The sequence below is a fragment of the Colobus angolensis genome, unplaced genomic scaffold, assembly GCF_000951035.1.
Source record: "Colobus angolensis palliatus isolate OR3802 unplaced genomic scaffold, Cang.pa_1.0 Scaffold37, whole genome shotgun sequence".
Lineage (NCBI taxonomy): Eukaryota > Metazoa > Chordata > Mammalia > Primates > Cercopithecidae > Colobus > Colobus angolensis.
Window position 1 is genome coordinate 8,201,249 of NW_012117043.1, and position 27,377 is coordinate 8,228,625.

Here is a 27,377-nt window from a genome sequence, read left to right on the forward strand (position 1 = left end):
TTAGGTGGCCACTGAAGGAAAGTGTTTCAAAGAGATAGATGAGGCAAGGATAGAGAACATCCTTCACCTCACAGTCAGACAGAAGCCCACTGACTCAACCTTGTCTTTGGAGCACTTGGTATGTTCAATGAAAAAATAATTAAAGACATAATGCTGGACTAAAGCATTCTTTTTTAGTTTCTAGTATACACAACAAGTATCAGTTGCCAAAGGTTTTAGAAAACGTTTTAGAACTAAAAGTATGTAATTTATAAAATTCTATCCATTAGGTTATGTCATTTCTTATGAATTAGAAAATATTAATTATGTCATTTGATTGAATTTTTATGAGTAAACACCTTAGTTAAACTCGTAAGGCACTCATTCTCCTACTTCTCCTGCAGGGTGGGAAAAAAATAAGTGAACCTACAGGGTTGGGTCATGTTGTGCCACAATAGGCATGTGCTAGCCTATTGCAACACAGAAGAATAAAGAATCTAAGTTGAGGTTGAAGATGCACTAGACACTTCTTATTTTTGCCTTCCCAATATCAATCTCCCATTTAGCAAGTGTTTTGTGGGCACACTTGATTCAGACTTAGCTGACTTCAGCCCAAAGCTCCAGGACAGGACACATGACCCAGTTGGAATCAATTAAAATAGTATATTCCCTCAGTTTTCATTACTGGTAAATAGGCAGTGTGTGGTCTCCCAACTCCTACTGGGACTATCAAGAGAAAGACATACTACTAGTCACTCTGTGGTCAGACCTCAGCCTGGCACTTCAGGTAGCCACCTTGTACCAAATAAGAGAGCCTGATGGAGGTTTGGGACAGTTATAAGGAAAACAGACCCATGGGATAAAGGAAACATTGTCCTAGTGACAATGTCTGAGTTTTTACCACCAACTGTTATTGAAGTGAGACTATCTCTACATTTTATATTCTAAGCTAATAAATCCTCCATATTTAAGTGTCTGTCCCTTGCAATTGGGATAATTTGAAACTGGCTATAGCAAATAGTAAAGGATATCAAAATGCAAAGAATGATGAGGCCAGAAGAAGTAATAAGTCAATAAGCCAGAAACAAAGTGGAAATCAGAAAATGAGGAAGGAAGATTTTTAAGCCAAAGGCGAATGGCTGTCATGAACCAAGCGAGGAAAAGTGGGACTGCAGGAGGTTAGGCTTTTGTGGTGCTTGGAGCATGGGACAGGTAGCAGTTCAACATGCATGAAAGGGCTAAAGAATACTGTATTTGCTGCTGTAATGAAGTCCCATGAACTGGTTGCTTGGGATGGCAGACATTTATTATCTCACACTTCTGGAGGCTGGAAATCTGAAATCGAGGTGCTGCTAGGTCATGTTCCCTCCGAAGTATCTAAGGGAGGATCCTTCCTTGCCTCTTCAAGCTTCTGGCAGCCCCAGACTACTTAGCTTGTGGCAGCATCACTCCAAGCTCCATCTTCAACTTCCCATGATTGTCTTCCCTCTGTGTCTCTGCATCTGTGTCCAAATTTCCCTCTTCTTATAAGGCCATAATTGCATTGGATTTAGGGCTCACCCTATTCTAGAATGACCTTATCTTAACTCATTACATTTACAATGACCCCATTCCCGGATAAGGTCACATTCTGAGGTACCTGGGGCTGGACTTCAACATATCTTTTTGGGGAACACAACTCAACCTATTACAAATACTGACTTGCCTAAACCCTTAGAATGACCACCTGGGAAATTTATTCTTTTGCATCCTTCTGCTCCCCTCCTCTTTTTCACATCTCTTCCGCCATTCAATAGAACTCTTTCTAATTACTTTCTTATCCAGGATCCAAGCTGTCTGTCTATCAGGTTAACTTTCCAGTCCTCCCCTATTTTCAGAAAATTCTACGTATACTCCATCCACACCATGACATGCATGGGGGTCCCAAAGGGCACGTTCCTATACCCACACACAAGTGATGGACCTCAGGTGAAAAGCTGGTCCTACCTAAGCTAAAATCCCCTTCTAGGAACTTAGAATTGAGACTGGGAAAGACATGTGGGCTCTTTCCTGGTGGCTAGCTCTTTTCCACTTAGGAGTTGCAGGCTGTAGCCATTTTTTCTCATATGGACTAAGAGGCAGAGAAAGCCAGTATTGACACAGGGAGGGGAACAGCACACACTGAGGCCTACTGGGGGTAGAGGGCAGAGAGAGGGAGAGCATCAGGAAAAACAGATAACGCATGCTGGGCTTAATACCTAGGTGATGAGTTAATAGGTGCAGCAAATCACTGTGGTGCATGTCTACCTATGTAACAACCCTGCACATCCTGCACATGTACCCTAGAACTTAAAATTTTAAAAAATAATAATTTTAAAAGGAGAGAGAGCAAAACTGACTCCAAGACTCCAGAAGCAGAGTAGATACAAGAGACAACCAGGGGTGCTGTGGGCTACTAGGCTGTAGTTTCAGTCAGCCCCTGAGACTCAGGGGCTTCCTCCTTGTGCTTGTGTTCTGTGAGATATGCCTCTTTCATTATTCTAATTCACCTACATTTTGTAAGTCAGCCTTCAGACATAAATAAGTTATAAATACATTATAAATATACTATATCAAAATCCGCTATTAAGGAAGTTTCTGATACGGTTGTACACACTGATATGCGAAGGATTTGAAGGCTCAACATGTTTTATAGTCCAGGATAATCTAGAGTTAGAAGTCTTAATCCAAAGATATGAAACTAAAGAAGGGCAACAAAAGGCGGGAGGCAAGGTCTTTCAGGGGGAGTGAGAATATTCCAGTTGCTTCTAAATAACATTGTGCAACGAGAATTCAAAATTATTAAGTGGTTCTCAAACTTGAGCATGCATGAGAGTCACCTAGGAGGCTTGTAAAATACAGAGATCTAGGACCGCCTCTGAATGTATGAATTGGTAGATCTGCACACAAGGGTTTGCCTTTCTAACAATTCCCAGGGTGATTTGATGCTGTTGGTCTAGGGTACATACTTTGAAAACCACTAATTTTGAAGTCTGGCATTGGGTAAGGAAACTGTGCCAGGCAGTGCATGCGAGCACTTAAAAACTTTTCTTTGTGTGGGAGGATACTTCCCTTATTTGGACCAGCACCGTGAATAAGTTGTTCATTTTTGAAAAGCCTTTAGAGAAATTCTGAGGAAGTATGTAGAAGGCACACTTTAAGTTCCCTTGCAGATTGTTCCTTCAAAAGTATAAATTTTAGAGGTTACTTGTATTCAAAAGATGCTGGATTCCAAGCCTGAGAACTTTGCTTCTGTATTTGTACTTGCTGTGGAACATCTTTGGGTCTCAGGTTTCTTATCTCTCAAATAAAAGAATAGAATTACTTTATCTCTTAGATCACTCTTGGCTCTAATATCCTCACATCTATGATGTTGCTCAAATATTGCTCCTGAAACTCCCCTGAGTGATATTCCCTAAGCAAACACATTCAAAGACCATCTCTAACCACCTCAGTCCACACCCCTCTGAAGGACAGAGTGGAGGTGAGTGTGAAGCACGCAGTACTTTGCAGTGTTTTCAGGGAACATATGACAAAAGTTGAACCAAGAGGAAACTGCCTCAGAAGAGAAGGATGGTCTCTTTAAACTCTTAAACCATTTACACTGAATTGTGCTGAAGTTTTTGCAACCATTTAAAGCCCCAAAATCCCTCAACTTAGCTTGGGGTGCTGATCAAAACAAATGAGATGTTGTAAATCATACTCTAATGTCCAGGACCTAGCAGAACACAGGCAATATCTGATATCCAGCAAAATTCTTTTAGCTCATCGAACATATTGATCAAGGGAATATTCCCTTGTGCCCAGAAGGCTCAGACAAGACACAATTTGATAGACACACATGTAAGCCATAGCATTAGAGATTACACACAGCAGCTCTCAAAGGCCTAGGGGCATAATACATTGCATCAAGTTGGAAAACACACTCAGATTGAAGCCATAGATGCTCCTTCAACCAAGTATTCAGGCATTCTTGCCTTTGTAAGAACTGCAAGCAAAGACAGAACACCACCAATGAGTTTGCAGGTGAGAGACTTTAAAAACTGGGGGTAGAGATAAAAGGAGAGAAGAACAATTTGCTACCTGTGTTCGTCATTCCAAGTCTTCCTGGAGCAGAAATTTCTCCTCTTCTTTTCCCCCTTCAAACGTCCTGAGGCTGTAGCCATTTTAGAAGAAGGATGTATCTGGATATTAAAATAGTAAAAATAATAATAGCATGTTACTTTGTGCAGTCAGCATTCTAGGGACTAAATAATACAGATAATTGAGACACAGAGCTTCCCCTCAAGGATCTCATAGCCTCACCTGAGAGTGAGCTTTCAAAATATACCTGTGACAGCATAGTGACAGAGCTGTTGTGGTGTGCAGAAAGGAGAGAAACCCAAGCTTGCTTGGGTGTTTCTATTTTGTTGTTGTTGTTGTTGTTTGTTTGTTTGAGATGGAGTCTCGCTCGGTCGCCCAGGCTGGAGTGCAGTGGTGCTATCTTGGCTCACTGCAAGCTCCGCCCTCCCGGGTTCACGCCATTCTCCTGCCTTAGCCTCACAAGTAACTGGGACTACAGGTGCCCGCCACCACGCCCAGCTAATTTTTTGTATTTTTAGTGGAGACAGGGTTTCACCGTGTTAGCCAGGATGGTCTCGATCCGCCGACCTCGTGATCTGCCCGCCTCGGCCTCCCAAAGTGCTGGGATTACAGGCGTGAGCCACCGCGCCCAGCTAGGTGTTTCTGTTTTGATGGCAAAATGTCTGTTTGGCCGGGCACGGTGGAGGGTTTTTCCAGGAAGACAACTGCGAGCATAATGCTGATGATTTCGTTCTGAGGCTTGTGCAGTTCTTAAGGAGGACCAACCATGTGTCAGCTATACTGGAATCCCCTGGAGTATTTGTTAATAACTCAGACCCTAGGGCCTCTCCTCAGACCCAGAGAATCAAAATGTCTATGAGAATGATCCTTACAAGGGAATGAAAGGCAGAAGTATCATGAACATCTTTCTTCATCAACCCCTTAGTTGCATACATTAAGAAGGCTAGATGCAAAGAGGTGATCAGAATTTGCAGCTTTCTAAAGGCTGTAGACTTTGCCTGTTCTTTACCCTTCTAAAACAATGAGAAAACAAAAGTGTATATTGCTCTCTGAAAGGTATAGGAAGAGTCAACATAAGATATAGACCCGTGGTTTATAGTTAAAGGCAGTAAGTTTGAAACACGCTAGGTAAAATAGGTTTCTTTACTGCCAGAAATTTTAGAACATTTAACAGGTTTATATGTATTGTCAATACCTAAGAGGCTGTGCATCAGTCAAATTCAGCTACAGATAATAAAACCACTCTTATTTTAATTAGCAAGGGATTTGATACAAGGAATTGAAAGTTTATAAAATTGTTGGAACACTGGCATGCAAGCTCCATGCTGGGCCTGTAGGAATAATTTTCAGAATCACAGCAGAGTACTGGCTTGCTAAGGGAACTCAGTTACAATCCGGAAACTGCCACAGGAATCATTCCATGACAGTTAAATAAATGTCTCCCTGCCTGCTTACGCCAGTTTCAAATTCATGTCTTATCCAAATGCATCTGACTGGTAGCCTAATCCTATCTGGAACTCTAGTGCAAAGGAGTTTGGGAAATACAGGGCTTAGGTAGTAAACTTGATGTTGGAACAGATGTTGAGTGAGACAATCTATTGTATACACCACAGGCATGCCTGGTACACAACATTTTCTGAAGTTATTTAAGGACACAAAACCATTTTTTTTAAAGAAGCCTCTTGAAAAGCAAATGTTTCAGGGAACACCCTTTCACACATACTAACCCAGGTCTGTCTCCTCATTGGCAAGGAGGGAAGCTGATGCCCAAAGAGGTTGGCTACTTGGCTGATGCTACCCAGTGAATTAGCAGCAGAACAGGGAGGGCATGGAGCCAGGTGTGACCCTCCTCAGTTGTCCAGCCCTGCTTCTTGCACTGCAAAGTGCCTTTGCTTCACTTTTAAGGAAACTTGAACTGAACTCCTGAATTATGCAACAACAGAGCAAGCTAATAAGCTCTCCTGAACCTCCAATTAAGTAGAAGGATAATTATACCCTGGAGTTAGGAGAGCAGCTGAGACTGTGAGTATTACAGGAACTGTCAGCTACCGAGTCGCTTTTTAAACCTGGCGTTTCACCCTTGCTGCTTTTGGAAGGACAGTGGGAGGAGAAGAAGAAAACCTCTCAGTCTCAGCCCACTTTGGACAGCCCATATCGATTGAATGGGCTCTTCTCCTATTTGGGCAAAAGGGAAGAAGCCTGCTGCCCCTGCCCTGCAAACCTGGCAGGAAGAGAAGCCGTCAAGAGGGTTTTCCGTTAGGAACACATCTGCCTTTGTATTAGTTTTGACCTCATGTTTTCAGCCACCCCTCTGAAATCTAATTTTTCTCCTGCAGGACTATTATACTGCTGCCTCGCAGCAGCCGGCCTTACACCAGGTTCATGTGCCCCTAGGCATGTCTAAGCCTTCTCCCAGAAATCTGATTTCATTATGGCAACCTCCATCTCCCCTAACCCCTCAACTAAAGATTAATTTTTCTGTGTTTCCCTGCTCAGCACTTACCAATGTGTTTGTTTTGCACTGTCTTAATTATTCTGATTTATTAATGTCACATGTTTTTCTACAGTGTAATTGCAGTCCTCCTAAGATACCTCAGATTATTAAAAAATAAAAGCAGTTGTTCCAGTGGTGGAAAGGAAACCATCTTTCAGATTCACACAAACGATATTATTTTTCCTGTCAGAATTTGGAATTTTATTAGCCAATTTTCATTTTTAAGGTGACAGGTACAGTTTTCATGTAGCAAGCAGAAAATGATAAAAGTAGTTGATCAAAACTGACAAAACCTAAAGCTAAAAGAAAAAAATCTCTGACTAGCCAGAAAATCACACCCAAATCAACATGCTCCTAGTCCATCCACAAAAATTGCAGTGCAGTTAAAAATTGTCAGAGGTAAACAGAAAAACAAAACAGATAACAATGTGGCAGTCAGACATTCAGTGACAGCAGCAGAACTTTCTACTCTATGGTTTTCAAACCACCTCCCCCTATCCCGCAGCACAGTCAAATCTCCTGGGAGCTTGGAAAAGCTCCCTGATGCCCAGGTTTTAGCTCAGACTGATTAAGTGGCGATCTCTGGGGGTGGAACCCAGACATTAGTATTTTTAAAGCTTTCCAGGGGGTTCATATTGTACAAGGTTGATTGCTCATTACAAATTCTCATCAATAGAATTCAAGTAATATAAATTCTTACATTTAATTCAACATGCTACAGCTATTTGGTATCATAAAAACACAGACAATAGGAGACATGCCTGAAATGCTTTACAAGCATAAAACAATTTGCAAAATAAAAAAGCAATTTCACATCTCATTTAATCTTTCCATTAGCCCCATGACTCATGGCCCTTTTTAATAAATGAGAAAGCTGAAGCTCAGAAAAGCTGAATGCATTGTCTGATACCATAGAACCAAACGTGGAAACACAAGCCACCATCTGTGGATTCTGACAACAGCACCCCAAACATAGAAAGTTTTTTTACAAGCTTGTAGAAGGGGTGTGTGTGTGTGTGTGTGTGTGTGTGTATTTAAGTTATTATCCAAACTGTATAGATGAGGCAGCTGAGGCTCAAAGGTGGTAAAAGACTGGTCAGGATCACACAGTTTAGGCAGGGAACAATGGCTCAAGCCTATAATCCCAGCACTTTGGGAGGCCAAGGCATGTGGATCACCTGAGGTCAGGAGTTTGAGACCAGCCTGAGGTCAGGAGTTTGAAACCCCATCTCTACTAAAAATGCAAAAATTAGCTGGGTGTGGCGGAATTCACCTGTAGTCCCAGCTATTCAAAAAGCTGTGACAGGAGAATCGCTTGAACTGGGGAGGCAGAGGTTGCAGTGAACCGAGATTGCACCATTGCCCTCCAGCCTGGGCGACAGACCGAGGCTCCACCTAAAAAAAACAAAAACAAAAACATGCACACACACACAGTTTATTAGACTTTAACACCTATAACTCTTCTACCAAACTGATTCACTAGGTGAAGTGTAAGTATGTCTTTTTTTTTTTTTTTTTTTTGTCACATATTGGCCTTTGAAACTCCTTTCTGCACCTCTTGAGCATATCTTGGGCAAATCTCAACCTGTGGACCCACTCAGGTTTCATAAAGTCTGGCTTAACTATCAATCTCATCTTGAACTCAGCCCTACTGTCTCCTCTTCTCTTTCCAGTGCTAGCTTTCCCCATGGCTCTGGTCCTCAGTGATGATTATTGCAGAGGTCTGCTCCTTCGTTCCTGGGACACTTTCTCCTTCTGCATCTCTTCCATTTTTAACATGTAGGGGACTGGGAAGAAGACTTGAGGGAAAGGAGCAAGAAGCTCTTTTTCTTGACTGGGGCCATATCCGGCACTCCTTTGACTTTTATGCCCATTGAAAAGCAGAAGTCCAAATATTGGTTTCCTTAACGTGATTCACGCCCACTTTGCAGAAGGCCCTGCACTGCCGTGTGCTCTCATCTTGCCCCCTCCCCCATCTTCTGCTATTGTCTACAGCTCTTACTACTGGGCTCCCTCACCCAGAAGCCAGCCCTTTTGGGCACTGTTTTGGGTTAAATTGCTCCCCACCCTCCCCCACACAAAGACACACTGAAGTCCTAATCTCCATATGTGTGAATGACTTTACCTGGAAACAGGGTTTTTCTAGATGTCATCAAGTTAAGATGAGGTCATTAGGGTGGGTCCTAATCCAATGACTGGTGTCATAAAAAGAGGAAATTTGGAAAAAGACATACAAAGAGAAGAGAATGCCATGTGAAAGCACAGAACAGAGGGAAGACAGCCATATGAAGATGAAGGCAGAGGTTGGAGTGATGCTGCCACAAGCCGGGAATGTCTGGGCAGGCAGAAACTGGAAGAGGCAGGCAAGGGTTCTCTGCTAAAGGATTCAGTGGGAACACAGCCCTGCTGATGTCTAGCCCCTGAAACTGTGAGAGAACACATTATTGTTGTTTTAAGCCACCCAGTTTGTAGTACTTTGTTACAACAGCCCTAGGAGGCTAATACAGACACTGTTCTGCCAAAATGTTCCAGTCCGACTACCTATTCCTTTCTCACATAAGAAACTTACACCTCCTTGCTTCTCCAATTAGTTACAGAAGAGTTTAGCATACCAATTTTCTGTTCCTTTGCCTCCCACCACAGAATGTCCCTAGAAAGTTTCCTGCCTTCAAAATTTTCCAAGTGAGAAGCAGTACCAGGCACAAATATACACCTTTGAACGCAAACAGCATAAAATTCAGCTCTATCAAAAACTATTCCATCATGCTTACTTTGATGGGAGTAACAGTGGTTTTACAGGACTTGCATCCTAATAAGCTTCTTGCCAGGGAGGAATAAGCTAAGCCCCAATTCCTGCAGGTCCTCTCTCTGACTCCCAACGATTTCTATGAGTGGTTTTCTCAGCACTTCCCTTAATTAGCCTGGACTTTCATTGAGAAAAGAAAACACCTGTAATCTTTTCCCAGCGAGGCGGAATGGAGTCAGTTCTTATCAGCAACACGGGATGCTCCTGCTAACCCTCTAACCCCTGATCCCAGTGATGTCTCCTCTAATGGGGAATGTTCCAATTTTAGAGACTGTGGTAGGCTGATAACAGCAAAACAAGTTCTGCTACCCTCTTAGTAAGTCCTGCTGGGATAAGAGTAGCAGATATTTTTAAAACATAGGTGTTTCAGATAATGCTGTGTAACAAGAAGCCCCAAAATCCAGTAGCTTAAGTGTTAAAAAGACACCATGCCATCAGCTGGGCATTCTTGTTTCTGTGGGCCAGGCTTAACTGAATTCAGCTGAGCTTACTCATGCTTCTGTGATCAGCTGTGGGTGGCAGGAGGCTGGCCGAACATTGAACTAGGATGTCATTGGCTGGTGGTTGGCTGGGATGTCCTGACCTCATGTCCCTCCTTATCCAGCAGGTCAAGGCTTGTTGTCACTGGGGCTGAGCAGGATCCTAAATGAGTGACAGAAGTATGCAAAGCGTTTGGAGACCTAGACTCCTAAGTCGCATACGGCTACCATTTGCTCCAACTCAAGGTGCAGGGAAATAGACTTTGCCTCCTTAGTGAGACAAAGTGCAAAGTCAAATTGCAGACAGCTTGGATACAAGGAGCAATAAAGAATTCTGGCCATTTTGTTGTTGTTGTTGTTGTTGGCTATGTACCACAATATGTATCTTTTGTATCTGTTGTTGTATATTAATCAGGTTAAATTACATGATATGCTATAACAAACAACCAACAAAAAATCTTAGTGGCTTTTTTCTTGTTCACAACCCAGTCCCATGAGGGCTTGGAGAGAGAAGAATGTTTGTGCCAAGTAATTTTTCAAGGCTCCTAATTGGATTCCTCCTTCTACTAACACCTCAGAATTACCCTATGAATACTCCACATGTAGCCCTCAGGTGAAAGAAGAAAGAGCATGTGAAGGATCATGTAGGATGTCTCAGAGCCCAAACCTAGAGGGGCTTACATCGTTTCCATTGGCCTGAACTTGGCTAAGACTTCATGAGCCATCTAACTGAAAAGGCATCTGAGAAGGCTTTTTGATGCCAATGAAGAAAACTGAATACGCTTTGCCTCATCTTTAGCTTTATGGCTGTAGCCCAAATCCTAAGGCAACAGAAATCCCAACCTGTAACCTTTTCACCTACGTCAGTGTTCTTTCCTCCACGCACCCAAGGGGACTGCTGGCGCCAGGCTTAGATAAGATCACCTTTTTTTTTTTTGGCTTATCTTTTCAATCCTTCGGAGCTGGATACCCTCATGAAGCATGGAGTTTCTTCAGATGAGGGAAGGGGATGAAATTAGCACCCTAGAGTCACCATCTGTCTCTGGCAACCCTGCTCTAGATATGGATTTGCTTGTGCATCTAAAACCTGCTTGCTAATCCTTTACACTCAAGTACTCCTACACCTTCCCAGCTTCTGTACCTGCTCCAGAGGAGGCTATGTGAGGATATTCTTGAACTCTGCTCTTTCATGAGCAGAGAACATTTCCCACTGTTCCACATTCAATGTTCTTCTCCAACATCATATCACTGTGCTTACCAAGCCACAGAAAAAAACCCCAGATGATGAGACCAGGTACACTGGGTTCAAATTCCAGCTCTGCTACTTACATTTAACTGTGTGATCTCTGGCCAGTTACCTAACTTCTCTGATTCTTGATTTTCTCATCTTTCACACGGGAATGATGCCACTTTCTGGGATGATAGTGAGGGCAACCATGATTGTAAAGCATCTACACAAGGTAAGCACCCTATCAGACTATTTCTCATCTTCTTTCCTTCTTCCTCTTCCCCATCTCCAGTGACCCAGTGAGTGCAGTGAGAATGAGGAGGAATGGGATTAGAGCTCTATTAAGGGATGTGTAAAGACAGGGTTTGGAGGCAGATGCAATGGGGAGGTGGCATATAACTTGCCTGTGAATGTTTAAATATGCGTTAAGGATCCTGGAGTCATGGAGTTAAGAGAAACTTGTTTTCACTGTTGCAAGGAAGTATTTTTTAGGAAATATTATGAGCAGAGAGGCTTAGGATTTAATACGAAGACATGCATTTTTCTCCAGTTGTGGGACCTTTTCACCATAGTACCATCCTCTGGTAATTTGGAAGTTCACCTAGATGTCACATTTGTTCCCAAACCTGCAAGTCTGTGATAGGCCCTAAGGTGATGCCTGTGTAGCAAAAAGATGACTCTACCTTCCCCTGGCAGCCAGGTGTTAAATCATCACTAGATGGCAGTAACATCTAATGCTTAATTTGGTGAATGATCAAACCATTTTACCTTTGTTTTCCTTTTGCTTCTTTGTTTCAAGCAAGCATTCACTCAACATAAAGCTGCGACAGTCTTGAGTTTTTCTCAATCCTTATTTTGAAGTTGACTTAGAGACTCACAAAATTTTAAAAGGAAAAGAATAGTCCATGTCTCAAGCTACAAACAACAAACTTCTCACTGGGCTCTCAGAGCTCCGATTAAAAGACTTCAGGCCGGGCGCGGTGGCTCAAGCCTGTAATCCCAGCACTTTGGGAGGCCGAGACGGGCGGATCACGAGGTCAGGAGATCGAGACCATCCTGGCCAACACGGTGAAACCCCGTCTCTACTAAAAATACAAAAAAAACCTAGCCGGGCGAGGTGGCGGGCGCCTGTAGTCCCAGCTACTCGGGAGGCTGAGGCAGGAGAATGGCGTAAACCCGGGAGGCGGAGCTTTGAAGTGAGCTGAGATCTGGCCACTGCACTCCAGCCTGGGCGACAGAGCGAGACTCCGTCTCAACAACAACAACAACAACAACAAAGACTTCAGACATGCCCTGGACATAGAGGAAAAGATCAAGTATCTAATACCGTCCATAATGGACCAAGGGTCACAAATTTGGACAAATTTTTTTAATGCACCTGGTGGGGATTAAAAAAATTATGCACCTGGTGAGAATGGGCCCACTCTCCTTAGCATAAGAGCCATTTAGTTCCCCAAACAAGTTTATTTTGAACTTCACTTTTATTTTTTCTCCCAGATCCCTCTCTCTTGCTCCCAAATTCATTTGTATACTCAATGCTGTTTTTTTTCAAGGCACTATTAGAATAAAGATGAAAGAAAAAGATCGAAACATTAAAAAAGACTGGCAATGTTATAAAGTCTATACCATGCTCTGGGTGTACCAAGGAATCTGGGGCTATGGATCCCAAGATGTTCCAAGAGGGAGTTTAGTGAGGCTTTGAGTTAGTCCCAAAGAACTTCCGGGTCATTCCTGGGCCCAAAGCTTTGGTATTCTCCAAGGCTAAATTTGTTCTCCAAAGAGACTAAATATGAAACCCAGGTCCACTTATCTCTGTGTTCAGGGACCGAGTGACCAAATAAACGTCCAGCAGGCCTAATAAATGTTGATAACAAAAGCTTCTCTCCCACCATGAAGGAGTTCCAATTACAGCTTATCATTGTGTGAGACTTTGACATTAGATACTTTGCATTGTTGCCTATAGTATTATCAGGCAAGCTGTAAAATGGAGCAGGAATTAGTATGAGACATGCACTAATTAGTTTGAGACATGCACTGAGATGGAACAAGGAATAACTCTAAAGGTATGGGAGGTCAGGTAATGCCTACTGTCTTTGGTGCTGTACCTTTTACCATCTTCATTTTAGAAATGGCTATACCAACAATTTACGTCTAGTAAGTGGCACTTACACTCAGATTGGTGGAAATTAACCAGTTTAACAGGCAGGTGTGTACACTCTCGGAGGTCTTCCTAAGCAAGAAGACCCAGGTCAGTCACTGGGTCACTGAAACTAGGATCTCCAGAATTGGGACTACTGCATTAGACAAGTTGATTGCTTGGATTAAAAATAGGACATCAAGGTTGCAGTTCTATTCTATAGACTGAGTGAATGTAGGGGGAGAAGGTCAAAGAAGGGAGCTACCACCCAAACTTCATCCCCTGTGGTCATGAATACCACCAGTAGACCTGAGATCTAATTGGCAGCAAGAAGAGTGGGAGTCCCTCAGACATCTGGCGCCATTAAGTCTCAAGTCTAGACAGTAGACTTAACATGAAACCAGTCTGCAATAGGGAGTCATGCAACACTATTCATCTCCATCAGGAATAGCTCAGGTGGAGCTGTGCCTGCAGCTGTGGAGCATCAGCAGCGCTAGCTGGGACCAGCTGGGGACACAGAAGCAGTGAAAGCCAGGCTGGGGCTAATGCAGCACTGAAAAAGTTGTGTCTCTTGACATGTCCAAAACAGTTGCCACATAGGAGCTCTCTTGACAATTGTCTGGATTGCAATCCACTGAAAATAACATTTCCTATCACAAGGAATTGATATACAAGATTGACGTGCAGAAGTCGACACTAGAAGCCATCGTTTTGCCTTGAAGTGAAAACCCAAGACTGCTGTTTACTTCTCTTGCCAGTTTCTAATGTATATATTTACTTTCAAATTTTGCTTCTTCAGTGAATAAAAAAAGATCTGCTGATGAGAAACAGGGAGAAGAAAGGAGAGCTCTGAGGCGGAAGTTTTGCCACCATTTTAATATCAGCACTTCCCAATCGCTACTTTTTAGTCATTTGAAAAAAATGTTTTAAAGGATGAACTTAGTTGTGTTTTCTTCTTAGAAATTTTAACTTTGGGCGTAGAATATTCTGTCAATGGTAAGACAACATATCCCATCTGGAATGACAGTGGAGGCTATTTTTAAATTTATCAGCAAAATAGAATAAATATTTGTAATACTAGAGTAAAAATTCTGACAAAGCATTGTAGCTACTTACAGGAGAAAAAATTTAAATTCTACCGCTCTTGGACCAACTAAGCAACTGACTTCTAAAAATTTTGATAATCATATCCTCCAAGTGACAATGGCATTTTATTCATTAGAATGCGAGCTCCAAGAGGGCAGGGAATTTTGTCCGTTTTATTCACTGCTGTCTTTCCAGTACACAGATGATAGTGAACACATGGTAAATATTGTGAATAAATGAATTAATTCAGGGCTTATGAGAAAAAACAATGAGATAAGAAATGATACCTGCACCCATTTCAGTGTTTCAACAAGGACTCAGCTTCTTTTCTTATGTCTTTATCATGTTCTTCCTCTTCCTTCCACTCAATCTATTGCAGAGTGTTTGGGTTTGCTGAAAACTGGATGAGATCTCTCTGATTCTGAGCTTCCTGCTTGGTTCTGCTCTGATTCTAAAGAATCAAATGGAAAGAGCAAAGGATGAGAGTAAGTACAGCCACAGAAATTCCTGGGGATACTTCAGGATGCACAGAATAAGGGTTTTGGGTAGTCATGGAAAGATGCAATTATCCTTCTAGTCTCTGGATCACAAGGAATAGAATGAAAGAATATGTTTTTAAATTGTGTTATGTGAGTTGATTTTTATCCTCTTTCTCAAAAAGTTTGCAAGGATAACCATATGCATAATTAATCCCCCCACTGAAATATTCCAACTGACAAAGGGTACCATTGTGCCATTTCCCACAAAAGGGTAACCATGCCTGTGGCTTCTTTCAGACTTGGATTATTGTAGGCTCTCTGGTCACCTTTTGTCCAAGAAAAGAAGGCCACAGTCAAGGTACTGATTCTGCCAAACTCAGTCAAACATCCTGAAATGTGTTCCAATGTTTGGAATTTGACAAAATCCCAACACATTTGGCTTGGGTCCCCTTTCCCCTTAATTGCTGAGCCCAAACAGAAAATGTAATCCATCTGCTTCACAGTCATTTTCCCAAAACTCATCCAAATGTTCCTTGATGAGAACTATTTGACGTCTTTGTCTTGTGGGCTTAACACCTTCCTTCTCACGTTTTGTTTCTTGGAATTAGGAAGCAGACAGAGCCAACAGTAACAGGACTCAGTTTCAAACACAAGACATAATCTGTAAAATCACGTGCTGGGGGTGGAGGTCAAGAGTCTCGCCCCCAGAATGACAGCTGTGACATATCTGAGGGATAATTAAGAGAGCCTCTAGAACAAATATGTCCTTAGAAGGCAGGAGAGCACAGTTAACTGAGGATAGATTCCTTGCCACCTCATATTCACTGCGCCTGGGAGCCAACACCTTACCCCAGTTGCAGGGTGAGAAAGTCAGAGGCAGAAATTTCACTAATTTCTACTGTTTCGTGTCGGTCACTATTGTGAACACCCCAGCCTTGTAAACAAGGAGGCTCACAAGATCCATCTAACATCCTTTTGTAAGACCCTGAAACTCAAAATGAGACCAAAATGAGTTAAAGTCCTAACTAGTATGGTGATTACTAGTTTTGTGACCTTGGTCAATTTCCTTATCTCTGAACTCATGTTTTCCCTTTGTAAATAAAACTAAAACTTTCCTGGCATATTTATTATGAGACTTAGGTAAGATTATATAGTTTAGCATAGTAGCTAGCATTTAGAAAGTGCTAAATACAATAGCTATTTGTATTGTCGGATTTTATGACAGCTTTGAGATATAATTCACATACTATGTAATGAACCAATTTAAAGTGTACAATTTAATGGTTTTTAGTAAATTACAGAGTTGTGCAACCATCATTACAATAAATTTTAGAACATTTTATCACACCAAAAAGAAGCTCCATATCCATTAGCATCACTCCCCATTTCTTCTTAATCCCAAGCAACTGCTAATTTACTTTTTGTATGGATTTGCCTATTCTGAACATTTCATGTACATGAAATGATATATAATCCTTTGTGAATGACTTCTTTCATTTGACATAATGTTTTCAAAGTTCCTCCATGTTGTAGCGTGTATCAGTACTTCATTGCCAAATAATATTTCATTGTACAAATATACTACATTTTATTCAATCATCAGTCATTGGAAATTTGGACTATTTCCATTATTTGATTATTATGAATAATGCTCCTATGGACATTTACGTACAAGTTTGTGTGTTGACCTGTTTTTATTTCTTCTGTATCTATACTTAAGAGTAGAATTTCAAAGTCAAATGTTAACCTTTTGAACATTAAACCTCTGTGTTTAACGTTTTAAAAAACTGCTTTGTATTTTCCAAAGTGGTTGCACTGTTTAACATTTCCTTGTAGCAGTGTACGAGAACTCCAACTTTTTCATATCCTTGCCAACACTTGTTATTATTCATCTTTTTCATTATAGCCATCCTAATGGGTGTGAAGTGGCATCTCACTGCAGTTTTAATTTGCATGCCCCTGATTGCTAATGATGTTGAACATATTGTGTGTACTTATTGGCCATTTGTATATCTTCTTTGCAGAAATGTCTATTCAGATTATTTTCCATTTTTTAATTGAGTTTTTGTCTCTTGTTGTATCATTTCTTTACATATTTTAGATACAAGGCCCCCTGTAGCCTGAATGTGTTTCCTAAAAATTCATATGTTAAAATCTAATCAGCAATGTGATAGTATTAAGAGGTAGGGCTTTTAGGGCTGATTAAGTTATGAGAGTAGAATCCTCATGAATGAGATTCATGAACTCATGAAAGAAGTTCAAGGGAGCTGTTCATCCCTTTGGCCCTTTCATCGCTTCCATCATGTGAGGACCTAACAACAAGGCACTATCTTGGAAGAACAGCGTAGCTCTCACCAGTCCCTAGATTTGCTAGTTCCTTGATATTGAATGTCCCAGCCTCCAGAACTATGAGAAATAGATTTCTATTACTTATTAATTACCTGCTCTGCAGTATTTTGTTATAGCAACAGGAATGCCCCTTATCAGATATACGATTTGCAGAAATTTTCTCCCATTCTGTGCATTGTCTTGTCACTTTCTTTATGGTTTCTTTTGAAGCACAAAAGTTATTAATTTTAATAAAGCTACATTTATCTATTTTGTTTATTTTGTACTTATGCTTTTTGTGCTATGTCTAAGACATTATTGGCAAATCCATGAAAAACTTTGCCCCTATGTTTTCTTCTAAGAATTTTATAGCTTTAGCTCCTACATTTAAGGTCTTTGATCTATTTTGAGTTAATTTTTATATATGGTGGCAGGGGATCTAATTTCATTATTTTGCATATGGATATCCATTTGTCTCAGTTGAGAAAGCTTATTCTTCCCCCATTGAATTTTCTTGATACTCCTTCATGGAAAATCAATTTATTGTAATTGAGAGGGTTTATTTCTGGATCCTCAATTCTATTCTATTGATTTATATATCAATCCTCATAATACTGTCTTGATTACTGTAGATTTATAGCAAGTTATTTGTAGTAAGTTATTTTTTTAGGCAGGGTCTCACTCTGTTAGTGCAGTGGAGTGATCACAGCTCACTGAAGCCTCAACCTTCTGGGGTCAAGCAATCCTACCACCTCAGCCTACCAAGTAGCCAGGATGACAGGTGCACACCACCATGATTGGCTAATTTTTTGTTTATTTATTTTGTGGATTTGGGATTCCCTATATTTTCTAGGCTGGTCTTGAACTCCTGGACTAAAACAATCCTCCCACTCTCCTACCTCAGCCTCCCAAATTGCTAGGATTACAGGCATGAGCCACTGCACCCGGCCTGTAGTAAATTTTTATATCAGGAACTGCAAATCTTCCAATTTTGTTCTTCTTTTTCAAGATTGTTTTTCTATATATAAAATCATATATCTTCAAACAGATAGTTTTGCTTTTTCCTTTCCAGTCTTAATGTCGTTTATTTCTTTTTCTTGCCTAATTACCCTGACTAAAGCCTCCAGCACAATTTTGAATAGGAGTGGTAAGAGCAGACACCTTGGTCTTATTTCTGACCTTAGGGGGAAAGCTTTTAGCCTTTCACAATTAAGTAAGTATGATGTTAGCTGTGGTTTGTTCATAAACACACTTTAGTAGGTTGGAGAAGTTCCCTACTATTTCTAGTTTGTTATGTGTTTTCTATCATGAAGGGGTGTTGCTGTTATTAAACAACAATGCCACTGTTTTCTTTTCCCCTTTTTTCCTCTCTTCTTTCTTTCTTTCTTTTTTTTTTTTTTTTTTTTTTTGATTTATTTCCAGAGCCTGGTAGGACACCAGGACAACATCAGGAAAGAGGAAGCCACAGGCTGCCATGCATTCACTCCCTGAAGTGCCCTATGAGCCAGCATCTGCCACCTCCTCCCTCCTGTCCACCCTTCTGACCTGGCAGTGCCCTTGCTGTTCTGGCAAAAGATGCACCCCTACCACTTTGATCTGCTTCACTGGCTTAATGTCTTCTAGTTTTGGGTCTGTGGCTTCCTGTCACTCTTCTTCATGGTTCGGATCTCTCTTTTCTACCTCTTTCCAGGTGTCCTACACTGCTTTGGCAGCTACTGGTGTTTGGAAAGCTAAAGGCTATTTTCCAGACAGAAGAATTTCCTTTTCACTCCTGTACCCAATTTAATTCCACAAATATTTCATGACCACTTTTTTTTTTTTTCCTGCCTGTCATTGTTCTTGTTTGATCCTGGTAATACTCACAATAACCCTATGAAGTTGTTTTTGGTTTGACCCATTTTACAGAAGAGAAAACAGAGCCTCCATATAGCTAAGCAGTTTTTCCAAGGTTACATGCATAGTAAGTGGTAGAACCAGAATTTGTTTACAGATCTGCAAGATCTATCTGCTTAGAGCAAAAAAGAGTGATACTGGCCGGGCGCGGTGGCTCAAGCCTGGAATCCCAGCACTTTGGGAGGCCGAGACGGGCGGATCACGAGGTCAGGAGATGGAGACCATCCTGGCTAACACGGTGAAACCCTGTCTCTACTGAAAAACACAAAAAACTAGCCGGGCGAGGTGGCTGGCGCCTGTAGTCTCAGCTACTCGGGAGGCTGAGGCAGGAGAATGGCGGGAACCCGGGAGGCAGAGCTTGCAGTGAGCTGAGATCACGCCACTGCACTCCAGCCTGGGCGACAGAGCCAGACTCCGTCTCAAAAAAAAAAAAAAAAAAAAAAGAGTGATACTCACACACTGACTAATGCTGAGATAGAACTCAGGGCACCAGGTACCATGTTGGAATAGCCAAGAGGAGCTGGGAAAGTGGTCTTGTTTAAAACCCAAGGCTGCTATTGATCTGGCCTCTGCCAACTTGTCTTACCTCATCTGTCAAAAAACACATGCCTATCCACCCAAGACATGCTGAACCATTTCATGCGATCTCCATTTCTGTGGTTTTTCATGTACTGGTCCCTCCATCTCAGCCAAACTGCCTACCCCATGCAACTGTGAACTTTCAGATGCCTGGCTAACTCCTATACCTTGGATTCATTTCTCCTTGAAAGTATTTCTGACCCACCCCAAGCTGTGCTCCATCATATCCTGTACATACCTGTATCATGGTACTTACCACACGTATGTCTTACTCCCTCTCCCTCTCCCCTGTGACCAATCACCAATAAACCATGAGCCCCTAAAGGCAGAGTCATGGTTAGTTTTCCTCTGTAACCCCCCGGACCCAGGATAGTTCCTGGCTTATAGTGCATTCTTCGACATGGATTCTTGAATAACTAATTGAAATCTTTGGGATGAGCTCTTGTAGACAGTTACCTTCTCTGACTAGATTTAAATTTTCTTTCTGCCCAAATAGATTAAAAGGTGAGACATTTTCTTAGTCTCTTTCATACTGAGGAATCTGAATTCTAAACCAAGGAGTGCAAGCCTGTGAAATTTGAGCTTAAGACAATAAAGCTACTCTTCCACTTTGTACATGACAACTCGCAGTCACCAGTTCTCCATGAGGCAAACCTCACCAAAGATGATAATCCAAAGGAGGAAACCAAGGACCTCACTTTAAATGCACAGCAACAGCACCCTCCCATTGTATTGGAAGAACTCACCTTCTTAGGTGCTTCACAACATCCAGGGATCTGCAGTCAAGGCCACCTTTAGGTTAAAAAGCACAAGATGGTCATTTCTTCAGCTATTAAACAAAATAATAACTTGACTTCTGGCTCAATGCCAGCTCAGGGAAAATAAGCCAACTGCAAGAAGAGGAACTTTCTGGACTCTATGGCAACTCTTAGAACAAAGTTTTAGCACAGCTACTTTTTGCTTTCTCCTCCAAGAGAAAGCTGTGAGGTCAGGTCCAGGATGACAATACCCAACAACCCCCAAAAGACTCCTGGTTTTAATCCTTGCCAATTTCCCTCCAAGTCCTGGCACAACTTGGGCTGAAAACACACATGCTATTTTCATTTAAGCATGAATGCTGAACCACTGGGTATTTTTTTTCCTGGGTTTTCTGTTAACTCTGTCTACAAAATGTGGTTTTAAGAAATATTACTCCTGGTCATTTATCTAACAGGCCATACTGTGATCTGTAAGCTCCAACTTTCTTGCAGCTTTCACATTCTATTAAAATGGGATCTTTTACCAGGAAATTTACTCAGACGGGGGAGTTCATTTGAGGTTAAAACTGTAAAGTGGCCAATTATCTCTCAGTCATTGGTTGCATATGATCTTTACCCCAAGCTTTGGAAATAAAGACAACATTTAGCAAACGTTCTGCTCCAAAGCTAATGTTTTGGAAAGAATAACAGCATGTTGGGAATAAATTACATGGTCTTTAGTGCATTTTAGTGTTATTGCCTGTTAACACGCAGCATGGTGTGCCAACTCATAAGAGAACTCCAGTCTTCTAGGGAATCGATTTCTGATTTGTTGAGCTGATGGCGTCCGTGTTATATCATTGAACAGACGAGGAGTACAGGGGGCCATGTCTGTGGGACCTCACCTAGGGGAAGCTATGACTCATAGGCTGTCTTTTCATTCTGATACTATCCAGACCATTAACACACCATGGGTAATGGCATATGAGGTCTTTCATCTAGGACTATCCAGTTACCCACTCATGAACTATACTGATCCTAAAAGAGTCATTTAATATACCTAAATCAAGTAACTAGCCTTGCTAAAAGGCCTACTACGTACGAGGTTTTTGGCCAGGCTCTGTGGAAGAATAGTAAGATGCTTAAAGAGAGCCTTGATTCCATTTATATGAAATATCCAGAATAGACAAATTCATAGAGACAAAAATTACATTAGTGGTTTCCTAGGCCTGGGAGGACAGGAGGATTGGAGAATGTTGTCTAAAACATTTGGGATTTCTTTGGGGGTGATCATGAAAATGTTATAAAATTGATTAAGATGATGGCTGCCCAACTCTGCAAATATAATAAAAGCCATTGAAGCGTATACTTTAAATGGCTGAATCGTATGTGAGATATGTGAATATCTCAATAAAGGTATTAAAAAATTAAAGAAGAAGAACCTTGTCCTCACAAAGAGAGGAAATGTTAGTAATTTCAGGTAGAAAGCACTAAGGACTAGAGACAGGTACCACAAAATGCCAAGGGAAATCCAAAACTATGTAACTTCCATTAGACTTTGTAGGATTTTCTTTCTTTGGGGATTGTTTCACTCTGTCGTTGGTTTCAAAAGACAAGAGGTCATGTTTAGGTTTTTGAGGGTAGGAGCAGAAAGACAGCTCTTAATAACTGAATAAATAAAAAATTCATGATACGACAGCAAAAGATGTCCTGGGAGCATGAACACCAGACTTGGACCTGCTGGCAGGGTCCCAATGCAAGCCAACCTCAAACCTCTCTTGTAGCTGGTTGCAAGCAAGGTGTTTTATTTCAAGGGGAAAGGAGTCAGGGATTTTTTTTTTTTTCCTTTAGACTAACAAGAAACTGCCTGTTACTCTACCTTCTCCAGTCTAAAGACAATTTTACTGAAGAGCACCATCCCCACACCTACTCAATCTCCCACATTCCTGGGACAAAGGTATCTAGGATCAGAGTAGCCCACGAAATAAATAAGCAACAATTAGCCCTGTGGTAACTTGTAAGCCAAAATGTTACTCCATGCACAGACAACTCAGGTGTTGTTCAGGCCACACCTGCTGCCATAGAAATTCTTTAGGCAGAAGGATAAATTGTATTTCAGGCTTAAGTGATCTATCTTTTAGTGGGGTGGGCTTGTTTTATTTTAAAAGATGTATTTCCATATTTACCTTTGCTGAACTCCCTCTCTACTATCATTTTTTGGACTATTTCCCCAAATTTCCAATATTTAGCCAAAAGCAAAATTATCCAGTGTATTTACTATAAATAATTCCAAATAATGTCAAATATAATCATGCTTTTTAAACTTTTAAACTAATTTAAATATCTTAAATATTATAGTAAATTGCTTTTGTGCATAACATTGAACTTCCAAGCCGCAATGCACATAAGTATTTTAGAGAAGTTTATAAAGAGATTATTCTACTGGGCTGTGGACCTGAATTCCAGGCTTAGTTTACTCAGTAAGAGTGGGCCTCTTTTCTTCCTGAGGATCTGCTCACAATTTTGCGCTGTTCTTGGTTTCTGAGTTTCTCAAAGCTGAAACAGAGGCTGAGCTGAGGGTTCAGTAAAAAAAAGGTGGTAGAGCATGCATCAGAGAGCCCCAAACTCCACTTGCCTTCTAGAGGAGCCTATGACACCATCCTGTCCCCTGGATGACAGTTCTTCTAGTTCCACACTGGAGTACTTTAAAGCTTATGGGACAAAGTAAACTGAGTGGCGTGGTGTCTGTTTTGCCCCTGTGAGCTGCTTTATCCTGGGATATGTGGAGAGAGCGTTCCTTTCTCCAGCGTTCATCGCCACCCGCCTTCCATGACAGTGCGAGCATTGGCTTTGGGAAGTTGCCAGATTTCTAGTGTGGTCCTTGAACCCTTGACCTTCCAGGCAAAGGCAATGATGCTACCAGCTGAGCGACACAGACCTATTTCCTGCGTCAATGACTAAACAGATCCAAAGGTATGTGAGGCATTTCTTTCCCCCCTGACCTTGTCCAGCCTTGGCACAGCTGCTGGCACAGCCAGAGGTGCCTGCCCCTGGGAGCAGCTGCTGAGTGTCTGCCAAGCCTCCGGAGGGCAGAGCTGTTTGTCAGCTGGTTAGTGCATTTTTTTTTTTTTTTTTTTTACCTTGGATCTCCTCACCTGAAAATAACTAGAATAAAACTCATTTTAATGAACAGTTTTGATCTTTTTTTTCTTCTGTTTTCCCCCTTATCTAATCCTGTTATCTGTTTTATTCTTAATGGGAACCATTAACACATGACAGGGTAGACAAATCTGTATGTCCCTTCATTTTCAAACCTCCTTCTTCCTCTAAAATGGATATGAATAAGCTCACACTCTAGAAAGGAGATTAAAATATCAGCGTGTCAGCAAAATTAAGACAGAAAAGAAGCAATAGGCTTTGTAATCGACACATTGAATTCTCTTTTGAAACAATTTTTCTTTATTTTTTTGACACAGAGTCTTCCTTCCTCTGTCACCCAGGCTGGAGTGCAGTGACACTATCTCTCGTCACTGCAGCCTTGACTTCCCAGGCTCAAGTGATCCTCCCACCTCAGCCACCTGAGTAGCTGGAACCACAGGCATGTCCCACTATGTCCGGCTATGTTTTTATTTTTAGTAAGGACAAGGTCTCATTGTATTGTCCAGGCTGGTCTTGAACTCCTGAGCTCAAGAGATCCTCTGGCCTCAGCCTACGAAAGTTCTAGGATTACAGGCATGAGCCACCATGCCCAGCAAGGAATATTTTTAAGGAATGTGTGACAACATGGAAAAACACTCACTCTATTGTCTGATTACAGTTACGTAAGAATAGATGATGCACAAGCAAAGACTATCCTGTATTCTACAAGCCAAAAGTGGAACGTGAATATTTTCTTTATTAAACTTCTGACCAGACACGGTGGCTCACAGCTGTAATCCCAGCACTTTGGGAGGCCGAGGCAGGCAGACCACCTGAGATCAGGAGTTCGAGACAAGCCTGGCCAACATGGAGAAACCATGTCTCTACTGAAAATGCAAAAATTAACTGGACATGGTGGTGCACACCTGTAATCCCAACTACTCGGGAGACTGAAGCAGGAGAATCACTTGAACCTGGGAGGCAGAGGTTGCAGTGAGCCAAGATCGCGCCACTGCAGCACCCCAGCCTGGATAACAGAGCAAGATTCTGTCTCAGAATAAATAAATAAATAATGTACTTCTTTCAATGTCATTATAATATTGTTTAATTAGCATTTTTTTAAATAAGAGAGGAAAGGAAAACAGCGTAGCAAATCACAAGCACACACAAAACTGCCCTGCTCATTTTTAATTTGGTGGGTTGATTACTGGATATAAAACAAAACCTCATTCTACTATTCTTTTCTTTCTTGCTCTTCCTTTGCAAGGCACAACTCAACCCCTTTGGTACCAAGAAGTTAGCAACTGAGTTCAGGTCTGTTCTCAATCACTCGGGGAGCAGCTCGCATTTCCAGGATTCACTGTGACTGCCCAGTTTCCTCGTGGGGAGGAGTGATAACTCTCCTGACTGCGGAAAGGCACATCACTGATTCTCGTTCAGAAGGGGTGATTTAGAACTTTTTCTAACTAAAGGACCCTTCTCATCTCTGAGTGACAGGGCTGTGAATTCCCAAAGCCTTGGCAAGCACCCAGATTTTCTTTCCAGCTTACTCCCAATCCAATAAGATGGGGTGAAAAGGACGAAATGACACAGATTTAGCCTGGACATCCTGGACACCACGCTAGGTGAGGCTCCATCTCAATAAGTCCATCGTCTTCCTCAGAGTCTGAGTTCAATATTCTTAAGTCAGCCTTGCAACATGGCGGTTAATGTTGAAAATGGTGACTTTGGCTGAATGAGCTCCACTGGAAGTGTTGACAACCTGATAAATTTTTTCAAATTGTTGACCTCACACTTTCCCCTGGTACTTTCTTTGAAGCTATGGGGCAGGTGAGGAATCTAATCTAATACTCCCACATTGCATGTTTTCATATAGCTGTTGTAGCAAGCCTTGGCAACAAAATGTCTGCGCTTAAATCTTGGCACATCATTTGCTAACCTGCTTAACATCTCTGAGCATCATTTTCCTTCTTTGTAACATGGGGGAAATACTAGTGCCTACTACCTCTTATGGGTGTTGTGAGGGTAAAATGAACTGATGCCTGTAAGGTATTCCTATAGTGCTTGGCACACAGTGCGGTCTCAATCAATGTTGGCAGTGATGTTTGTAATTATTATTATCATCTTTATTATATTATCCCTCCATTCTTTACTTTATTCACCTCAAAGTGAACTAGAAGCACCTTGATATGGAGATGAGGGCAGGAAACCTGGAATCAGATCTCTTCAGTTCTGCTCACTGAATGGCCTTTCACATCTGAATCTACTTCCACATCTGTAAAATACAGATCACGACGCCCCCCTCAGAGCACTACCGGGAAGATTCAATGCAATAAAATACAGGAAAATGTTTGATACTTACTAAATGCTCAGTAAATAATGGTTGAACTGGGACTTAGGCTTGGGTCACTCACCCAGATTGTCCCATTTTAACTTGGGTTTCAACTAAAGGAGAAGGCATCCCACCCTCCTCTAGGTCACTTCCAACAAAAACCAGCAGGACAAGGGAGCCAAAACATTAGCAAGCTTTTGGCAGATGCCTGACAAGGAGTGTGATCACAAGACCTCCGTGCAGAATTTTGACAACCGAATGTGCAAATTACACTTATTCAAGCTGAAATATCACCCAAGTGTGTTTTGGAACCACAGTGACCACATCCCAGCTGGACTGTGGAAGTGAAGCTGTCCAGCCAAGAGTTTTATTATTTTTATTTTAAAGTGTGAATCATCAGACAAGCAATGCTCTCCAGCCAGGTGCTGTATTGAGATTCCACGTCAATATCTACTTTTTTGGCAGTCGAGCAAAGTGAAGGTGCCAGTGAGAAATTGTTCTGGGTCTAGAGAGATCTCTGGTTTAAGCAGGGTCACCCTGGGACTATCTCTTAAATTGCCTAGGACTCAGTTTCCTCATGTGTAAAATAAAATGACAATAGGAAATGCTGCATAAGTGGTTGTCAGGATTAAATGAGGTAGTGAGGTAATGTGTGAAAAGTGCTTGGAAGAGAACATAGTCAGTGCTAGATATGTGTTTGCTATAATGATAATAATTAGTGTGCTAAGGCCTTTGGGATTTTCAAAAGGCATCATGTTTTTGCATCTCTGTAATAGGTTTATATTCTATTTGGAGGAAAGACTTTGTATGTAGCAAAGGAAATGGTGACACTGAACTGTTTGAAATATATGGCAACTGAGCATGATTCCTATAGTCTGAGTGGCTAAGAACAATTCTCTGCAGAAGAAAACATTAGAAGTAGGCCATGCCGAAAATGTAGAAATTGGAGTAATTGATAGGGAGAGAAGGGCATTTTGTGGACGGGGAATAGCTTGGGAAAACTGTCCGGCCTCCCCTGATGTCTTTAAAGAACTCTGGTAGCTTGGGTGTAACTCTGCAAAAAAAGAAAAATCCAAGATTTTAAGACTACTTAAACTGCCTAATTTCACCTGTTCCATACATTAATTCTTGCTTTTATTCTCCTGGTTATTAAGCCACTAACTCTCACTGCCCACCTATTGTTTTATCCTATTGTTGCCCCATTAGCTCAACACATAGTTCTGTCTTTAAATTTTAAACCCCAATTTCCCTCCTGACTATGGTTTCCTCCAGTGGACTCTTAGGGAAGCATCCCAACAGGTTGACACAGTCATCCAAAATCTTTTTTCCAAGTACTACATCCACAGGGAGCTCCTACAAATCTCATGAACTGGATGGATATGGGTAAACAGTGAGAGGCTCTGTTATGTTTTAGGGACAAGGAGTAGAACAGGTTGAGTCCTGTGATAAAGGCAGTAGAGGATAATAAAAGCACATTTGACTCACATACAATGAAAGAGCTTCCTAGAAGCACAGACAATTCAGTGGGACAGGCCCCCTACCCCTGGAGTCTCAGTAGATGGGAAAACCAGGGCTCTAGAT

At 41.6% G+C, this 27,377-nt stretch overlaps 1 protein-coding gene across 1 annotated transcript in view; it reads right to left on the reverse strand.

Moving 5' to 3' along the window:
• Positions 1–14,529: 14,529 nt before the first annotated feature.
• Positions 14,530–27,377, reverse strand: part of PCTP (phosphatidylcholine transfer protein) — a 67,125-nt gene continuing 54,277 nt past the window's right edge. The window contains exon 6 of the mRNA XM_011953740.1: positions 14,530–14,761. Coding sequence (XP_011809130.1) covers positions 14,681–14,761 — 81 coding nt within the window. The 3' untranslated portion in view covers positions 14,530–14,680. The remainder of the gene's footprint in view (positions 14,762–27,377) is intronic.